Source organism: Dermochelys coriacea, chromosome 3, assembly GCF_009764565.3.
Source record: "Dermochelys coriacea isolate rDerCor1 chromosome 3, rDerCor1.pri.v4, whole genome shotgun sequence".
In the NCBI taxonomy this organism is placed as follows: Eukaryota; Metazoa; Chordata; order Testudines; family Dermochelyidae; genus Dermochelys; species Dermochelys coriacea.
In genome coordinates this window covers 194,307,529-194,315,846 of record NC_050070.1, presented here as the reverse complement: position 1 = coordinate 194,315,846, position 8,318 = coordinate 194,307,529, and the positions used below count along the sequence as shown (strand labels likewise).

Genomic DNA, 8,318 nt, shown 5'->3' with positions numbered 1-8,318 from the left:
GATTTCCGTGGTACAACCTGTTTGGAGAGGTAAATCTTTTGGAAGAGTTTAGAAGAAAGAATACCTTGAACGGTTCCATTCTGAATAAAACTTTTTAGCTTTGTTAATATATAATGCTGTATTAAGTAGAAAACTTCGGGGTTGTTTCTTTGAGCTGTGCTCTGTTTTCTAGCAACATTTGAGGCATCTCAATGCGGTCACTTATAAAATAGTTTCTAGGCCATTGCATTTGGAACTGATGTGTTTCGTTGCTCCGTGGATAGGCTTTAAAAACAGTTCGCGCATATTAAGTTGAAGTGAACTTTAAGATCCTTTCCCCCCATCTCTCTGAGAACAGCTAGCTTCGAAGCAAAACCATCCCATCATGCAGTTTCTTTATCTCATTATCACAAAGCTGTAGAATTTCTTTAAACTCCATTCAGGATTCTTTGGAATAGTTATGAAATCCAGAAATTGAACGCATTTTGTAATCAAATCAAATATTAAATTTCCAGTTTAGCTTTTATAGCTAGTAAATGACTTTAAACGTCTCCTTAAGAGTTACTCAAGCTAGCAAAAATCAAAACACTTGGCTTACACATTTCTAAGGTCGGTATCATTGTGCAATATTATATAGCAAAAAGAGGGGTGAGCAGCGCCTATATTGAGCAACTTGCGGAGGGGGTGTGGGGGGGGGAGATGATGACCCAAATAAAAGCGTGCTCTTGCAACTGAAGTGAATGTAAATGGATCGCTGGATCGCTTGTGCTACCCGAATTGGGGCAACTCACTGGCAGTTTGGCTGGTCTTGGAAGTTAACAGCTCTCATTTTGAACATTATCATTACCGATGCCAAGGGGGATTTGCACGTTCCAAACCCGAGTCCAAAAAGCTGGGGTTTGCTTGATTTGATTTTTTTTTAATCCAGAAAGTCCGCAATTTGAAGGGGAGTTAAAAATAATAATACTAATAATTAAAAAAAAAAAAGGAAAGGGAAGTTAATTCAAAATGGCTGCTGGAACCCCTTTGGTTTTATTCATAGCAAATGTTAACAATTTCTCTGGCCAGATATGCTGAAGCGATCATCAGATACAGTCCATGGCTCAGGGCCTTCGACTTCAGGTCTCTCGGTTGAAGGGTAGGTGAGCTATGATTGCAGGAGGGGGTGCAGCTGGGGTGGTGGTAGTGGGCTTGCTAAAAGATCACCTTGGATGTTTCTCCCCCACTTATTCTGGGACTAACCATTGTCTTGTTTGTGACTATTGTATTTTCTTTCAGACACCCCCTGTTCCCTCTTTTAGCACTGATTTTTGAGAAATGTGAATTAGCTACATGCACTCCCCGGGAGCCCGGGGTAGCGGGAGGCGATGTTTGCTCCTCAGAGTCTTTCAATGAAGACATAGCTGTGTTCGCCAAACAGGTCAGCAAAACCGTACTGGGGGGAAAAAACCTCTAACATAACAAGAAAACAAGTCTCCGTTAAAAAAAAAATTCATAGCCCCCCTCCTCTATAATGCCAGAAATAAATCAATACAGTCTCGATTGTACCATCTCAATAAATAAATAAAGAAGATGTTTTTTTTAAACTTTGCTTATAGGGATGTGCAGCTCACACAAGACAGAGCGTAGCTAGATAGATGTAACTAATAATGTCTGTGGGTATTTTCAGTGCATTTGATTCATTTGTTTAAGTGTTTATATGATGTACTTAATCTAACAGTCAGAGCTTTGAAGGAAAGGTTACATAATGGACCCGACAGTGTAATGAAGCAAGAAATAATAACGTCTGCTTTTTCTGTTTCCATATTTCAAATCTTTTTTTCCTCCCCTTTCTTATATTTAGATCCGAGCAGAAAAACCCCTATTTTCCTCTAATCCTGAACTGGATAACTTGGTAAGAGTTAATAGCGCTCCCTTTTTATTTCTCTGTCCTCTGGAGAGAGATGGTTCTAGGCTTTGCCAAGGATTTGGGGCTCTAAATGGAAATTTTGTCGCGTGGATCTTTTTAATTACAAATAATCCAGGGCATTAATTCCGTGTTAAGTAAAATCAAGTAACGAAGTACTTAAAGAAAGCCCCATCCAAATGAGAGTTTGGGGTCTTTATGGCAGACTTGCCCTGCCTGAGCAGTGCATGGATTGATCTACGAATGTATCAGTGTATTTGAGGTCTCCACATATCCCCCCGCACCTTTAAAATAGCTTTATGGGAAATATAAACAGTGACTATGGATAGAGATGAATAGTTTAACTAACCGACCTAAAATGAAGTCAAGTTTTTTTTTAAAGGATAAACAAATACTTTGCCTCTGCATTAGGAATATTTTCTCATTTGCAAAGCGAGGGTCAAACGATGTTGCAATAGATTGCACTTTTTGAAGGAAATGTTTACGATCCGTATAATTTAGCTACTTCATTGCAATAGAATTTTTTGTTAACTCTAGCTCGCTTCTTGTTAAACAGCGTACAAAGCCACTGCTATTAAGTTTTAGTGTTATTGCCATAAATCAAAACAACTTTTTTTATTTACTACTACTACTAAAAAAAAAAGTGAAGTTATAGACTACAGCAGGGGCAGCTGTGGGGATATACCGAAACTCAGGAATGAGATAGGTGCTCATGTTGTTTGTGTCTTTGCAGATGATTCAAGCCATACAAGTATTAAGGTTTCATCTATTGGAATTAGAGAAGGTAATTTTTTTCCTCCCTTCCTCCTACGTTTCAGTATTACTGAAGTTCAAGCTTCTGGTAAATTTGCATAAATGTCTTTCTGTCTGGTAATTAGTGTCAAGACCAATCTTAGCGTCCATTTCTCTTCGCAGTTTAATTACAATTTCAGCCTCTAAAACCGGGCTCACAAACGACCCGGCCTTGTGTTCATGTTAATACCTTGCTGGCTTTGTATAAATAGTTGCAGTTCTGTGTATTGCAGATGATATTCTGAATGTTGTTTGTTTGTTTGTTTGTTTCAGCCACGCCTCAGAGATTGTTTTTGGTGAAGGTGCTTTGTTTAGTTTCAGTTAGTTTGGTCGAGATTTTTTTTAGAGCCATCTGCAGGTCACAGTCAGGGCACAGATTGTCCTGTAACGTTTTGCAGAGACAAAGCAGAGTTGATAGTTGTGGCAGTTTCTTGATTCTGTGAATGCTGTAAGCCTCTAAGCTAAGAGAGAACAGAGAATATGCAGGCTTAATTCTGTTCCCCTCCCTATTCTGGAAATCTCAGCAATAATAATAATAATAATAACAATAATTAATAATATGAAGGCAATGTAATTCAAACTAACATTCAGTTGAACGCAGGTTCAGGTTTCCAGTGGATTTTTATATGTAATTGATAGCTGGCCTACAAGAGAATCCCCTTTCTCCAGAAAATAAACATTTCGAGAGGTTTTTAAATGCTTGAAAAGTTTCTTTAGAACCCCTAGCTATTTTATCTAACCATAACAGGCAGGTTGTTTTCACTCTACATGAAAGGTGTTAAAATATGCCCACTAATAGTGGAAACTCAAGAACAACTATATTACAGTGATTTGGGATTTAAGGTCATGGATGCCTATAATGTATTTCAGTATAGCGCATCCAGGTTTTGTTGTTGTTGTTGTTTTTTAAAAATATCCCTTTCTCTCTTCATACTCTTTGGAAAGGTTTTATGATGAAATAACTGGTTGAAATTAAATAGTTTACCTTAAATGTCACCCATGCAGGTCACCTCTCTCATGGCCACAGCTCCGGGAGCAGATGAATTTAACACGGGTGTTGAATATGTTGTAGCCTCTGAATCATCTTGTCACTGTCAATTTTCTGGGATATCTCTATTTTGCGAGAAAAGAAAGTTATTCCTAATTCTGGATGCGTCTAGAGGTCTCCGGGGGATAATTGCTGTGTGTTCCCCCCATTTAGAACTTTTGATATCACAAGGCTGGGGGAAGGGTTGGTTGATTGCACTTGTCAATTTCACTTATGTACTCCTGATTATATTTTCATTTTTTTTACCTCTGTCATAATGTAGGTACACGAATTATGTGACAATTTCTGCCACCGGTATATAAGCTGTTTGAAAGGAAAAATGCCAATCGATTTGGTGATAGACGATAGAGAAGGCGGATCAAAATCAGACAGTGAAGACATAACAAGATCAGCAAATCTAACAGATCAGGTATGATGATCTCTCCAGTGTTGCACTCGCTGAAATTTGTATGCAGATCGCTTGCTGGGTCACTACGCCTCCTTTTATTATTTGCATATGATTAAGTCCCTTTTAGATAAATTTCCATCGAAATGAAAATTTTTGAATAATGTGGCTATTATTGCTTCATTAAGGCTTGCTCCCGGATTCGACCTGGCGAGATGAGCTTGTAAAAGCATTGCCTGCAAACTTGACCTGTTTCTTGTCGCTTTTAATTTTTGTCTTTATTTTATTTACCCTTTATAATAATAGAAGCGTTAGCCGTGAATCGCAGGCTTCTGGATGCTTAGAAAGGAATAGCTGAAGCCACTTAGAAAAATAATAATAAAATCCGAGATAGGTGGTCCAGGGAAGACAGAGAGTGTTTGAAATCTAGCAAATACTGGCTATTTTCCTCCTGTCTCTACGGTTCATTAGTCTGTCTTGTCAGTTTTCCTTGGCCGAGCGCTTTTAGACCTCAGTGAACATTGCTTTGTGCACAGCCTGCCTGCTGCAAGCGCCCCCATTTTATTTTACTTAATAGAAAAATAAAACCAGACCAAGGTTTTAATTTATTTTCATTGAACTTTCAAGTTTTTCAAACTGTCTCCTTTAGAAAAAAATACAGTTTAGTGGCTTTTAGGATGTCTGTGTTAAAGCTGGGATAGACCAAACCCTAGAGGCTTCTACACCCAATGTGTGCATATAGTGAGGACTTGTGTTCGCTGCTTTCCCTTACTGGTTTGTAGTGTGATTTTTGTGTGTGTGTGTGTTAATTTTAAGAGGTTACCAAAGCCAAATCAAGCTTCTAAAATATTAAAGTGGATGAGCCTTGGCATTTTGAGCTCCTTGTGGTGAATTGTAAGGTTTTAATGGTTGGTTATGATTAGAAATAGTATTTGGCTCAGGGGAAAAAAAACACCCAACAACTAAAAACTATGATCTGGTTCCTATATACCATTCTAGGTGTAATGAGGCTGACTCTGGAGGCTTCCTTTTGTTAAAGCAAGGCGCAGTCAAGCAGACAGGAGTTTTCTTAGCTGCTTTGCCATTATCAAGAACACTGTCAACCAGGAGTTATTTTATAGATTACTTACAAAAAGGTGCACTATACTTCAGCTTTGGTCGTAGCTCAAATGTTTGGGTTTTTTTTATGTAGGAGAAAGAAGCAAAGATTATCGGACTGTTATTAATGTAGCGATAGAACAGAAGAATGGTTTGACTTAAGGCATGAACTTGCCAGAAACCCAGTTTTTAATTATACTGAGAATGTAAAAGCTTTCAACTATTTCTAAATGTTAGCATGACTCTCTCAACTTTTTTAATGAGAGATTGAAAACAAGATGGAAACATGGGCATTGCTTCTGTCTGGTTGACTTGCGTCCTACATAACTATTATAACGTTTAAAATGAGGGAACTGTTAAATTCAGATTTAGATTAGGAAAACTCGGATAGCTGCTGTTGAATAAAAATTGTAATCCAACAAGTCTAACTAGAAAATGGGTTTCTAAAAGCTCTGGAGTGCTGGGTACATAAAGCTATTTGAGCAAATTACAAGAATCGCTTAGGGGCACGAATGAAATCAACACTTTAATTGCCTCCAAAATGAAGATTTATACCCCATTCTCCCAACGAATCATTATTTTATTAAAGTGAAAGCTGAAGAAATGAAGTTGTAGTTTGGGATGTTGGGGTTTTTGTTTTGGTTTTTTTTTTTTTTTTTCATACAAGGCTGAGGCTTGATTCATTGCGCTCCCGTGGTAATATTCACCTTGTGCCCCGCTTGTCAGTAATTTACCTTCAGGGAGTGCCTTGCCAAGATTGCAATGCAGACAGCGAGGCCAAATTGTCTTAGGCTGGCCAAAACAAAAGTTCATGCTTTTAACTTGGGAGTTGTGGTTTCACTGCTTATGGGGTAGGTGTGACATTGTGATTGTGTCACCTCCGGGTTGCCCCATTTGGTATGCGTTTGCTTCAGAGCGGGGAAGGAGGTTGGAAGGCGGGGTGCGAACGCTTTCTTGTCTTTCATCCGCATCAGCGTTAGGCCGTGGGGAGAGGGAGAGGGAGAGGGAGGAGAGCGGCACATGTGTCTGCCCCCAGCGGAGGGAGGGGGTTCCCGGGCGCGCGGCTCGGAAGTCGCGAGGTTCCCAGGGCGGCGGGCGCGGGCTGCGACGCAGCGCTCAAGCGCGACTGTACCGCGCGTTCGGACGGGGCTGGGGGGGGGGGGGGGGAGGATGCAAAGAGAAGGGTCCTGCTCCGCTCGCCTGCCAATGGGGCCCCGGCAGTTTGACACCCGTGCGGTTGGCTGCGCTGAGAACGCAGCCCCCTCCCCCCCCCCCGCCCCCCGGTTCAGGTGCTACGTGAGCCGGAGCGCCCGGTTACCGATTTAACCCCTGTCCCCCAGAGCCCGACCGCGTGTCGGTCTAGCCGCCCTTTGGGCCGGAAAAGGCGCTTGGAAAGCCGGCCCGCTCTGTAGCCGGGCTCGGCCTCTGGCACCGGCGAGTTTCCCGGGGCGAGGAAACCCCCTTGGCCCTTCTAGGTTTCCCGCTAGAGGCAGGGGCCTGGCGCTGCTGCGTCCCCCTCGCGGCTGCCTTCCCGCGCTCCCCCCCCCCCCGGAGTCCTCGAAACCCCGGGCGTGACATCCCTGGGGCACGCTGGGGTCGGTGCCGGCGCCCTCCTCCGCCGGGCACTGCCCGACCGCCCCCGGCGCACCACTTCCCTTCCCTTCCCGGCCGGGCCCGGGGCGGCGCGTCAGGGGCCGGGGCTGCAGGCGGGAGAGGAGAGCGGCTTGGGGCCGGGGGTGCACTGGGATTAGGGAGAGGAGAGGGGAGGGGGGGCATCGTTGGCAGTGGGGGGCGGGCGGGTTGGAGAGCGCGTGCAGGGGGGCCCCGCGGGGGGCAGGAGGGGAGAGGAAGGGGCTTTAGGGGCGCACTGGGCCCTGCGGGGGGGAGAGGAAGGGGAGTTTAGGGACACACTGGACCCTTCGGGGGGCAGCATGGGAGTTTGGGGGCGCACTGGGCCCTGCAGGGGGAGAGGAAGAGGGTTTGGGGGCGCACTGGGCCCTGCGGGACGGAGGGGAAGGGGGTTTGGGGACGCACTGGATCCTGCGGGGAGGAGGGGAAGGGGGTTTGGGGGCGCACTTGGCCCTGCGGGGGGAGAGGAAGGGGAATTTAGGGGCGCACTGGGCCCTGCGGGGAAGAGGGTTTGGGGGCGCACTGGGCCCTGCCGGGGGAGAGGAAGAGGGTTCGGGGGAGCACCGGGCCCTGCGGGAGGGAGGGGAAGGGGGTTTGGGGGCGCACTGGGCCCTGCGGGGGGGGAGAAAAAGGGGGTTTCGTGGCGCATTGGGCCCTGCGGGAGGGAGGGGAAGGGGGTTTGGGGGCGCACTGGGCCCTGCGGGACGGAGGGGAAGGGGGTTTGGGGACGCACTGGATCCTGCGGGGAGGAGGGGAAGGGGGTTTGGGGGCGCACTTGGCCCTGCGGGGGGAGAGGAAGGGGAATTTAGGGGCGCACTGGGCCCTGCGGGGAAGAAGAGGGTTTGGGGGCGCACTGGGCCCTGCGGGGGGAGAGGAAGAGGGTTCGGGGGCGCACTGGGCCCTGCGGGAGGGAGGGGAAAGGGCTTTGGGGGCGCACTGGGCCCTGCGGGGGGAGAGGAAGAGGGTTCGGGGGAGCACTGGGCCCTGCGGGAGGGAGGGGAAGGGGGTTTGGGGGCGCACTGGGCCCTGCGGGGGGGGAGAAGAAGGGGGTTTCGTGGCGCATTGGGCCCTGCGGGGGAGAGGGGAAGGGAGTTTAGGGGCGCCCTGGGGCCTGCAGGGAAGACGACTTTTTGGGGGCGCACTGGGCCCCGCGGGGGGGGAGTGGAAGGGGGTTTGGGGGCGCACTGGGCCCCGCGGCGGGGAGAGGAAGGGGAGCTTGGGGGCGCACTACGCCCTGCGGGGGGGAGGGGAAGGGGGCTAGGGGGCGCACTGGGCCCCGCGGGGGGGAGGGAGCACGGGGGGTCAGTGGAGTCAGTAGGGGGCAAGCCTTGGGGACGGGGCCGTCTCCCTGCGGGGACTGCGCTAGCGGCGAGTGGGTGACATGGAGCTGGAGGCCGCCTCCCGGTTGGGCTCCCGCTGCGCGTTAGCCCGGCTCTGCCCGCTGGGCCCTGCGCGCTCGCGGGAGCAGGCCGCGAAACTCC

At 47.5% G+C, this 8,318-nt stretch overlaps 1 protein-coding gene across 4 annotated transcripts in view; it reads left to right on the top strand.

Annotated features, from left to right (window-relative positions):
- The window catches only part of MEIS1 (Meis homeobox 1), a 128,050-nt gene that overhangs the window by 2,439 nt on the left and 117,293 nt on the right, over positions 1–8,318 (top strand). For 3 of the 4 annotated variants that reach the window (XR_005291709.2, XM_038393759.2, XM_038393760.2), the window contains exons 3-6: positions 1,258–1,399; positions 1,823–1,873; positions 2,619–2,669; positions 3,988–4,134. Coding sequence is in view for 3 of the 4 variants with exons in the window: in XM_038393759.2 (XP_038249687.1) it covers positions 1,258–1,399; positions 1,823–1,873; positions 2,619–2,669; positions 3,988–4,134 (391 nt within the window). In the remaining variant the exon portion in view is untranslated. Of the gene's footprint in view, positions 1–1,047; positions 1,118–1,257; positions 1,400–1,822; positions 1,874–2,618; positions 2,670–3,987; positions 4,135–8,318 lie in introns of all 4 variants that reach the window. The other variant, XM_043512008.1, reaches the window with a different exon arrangement.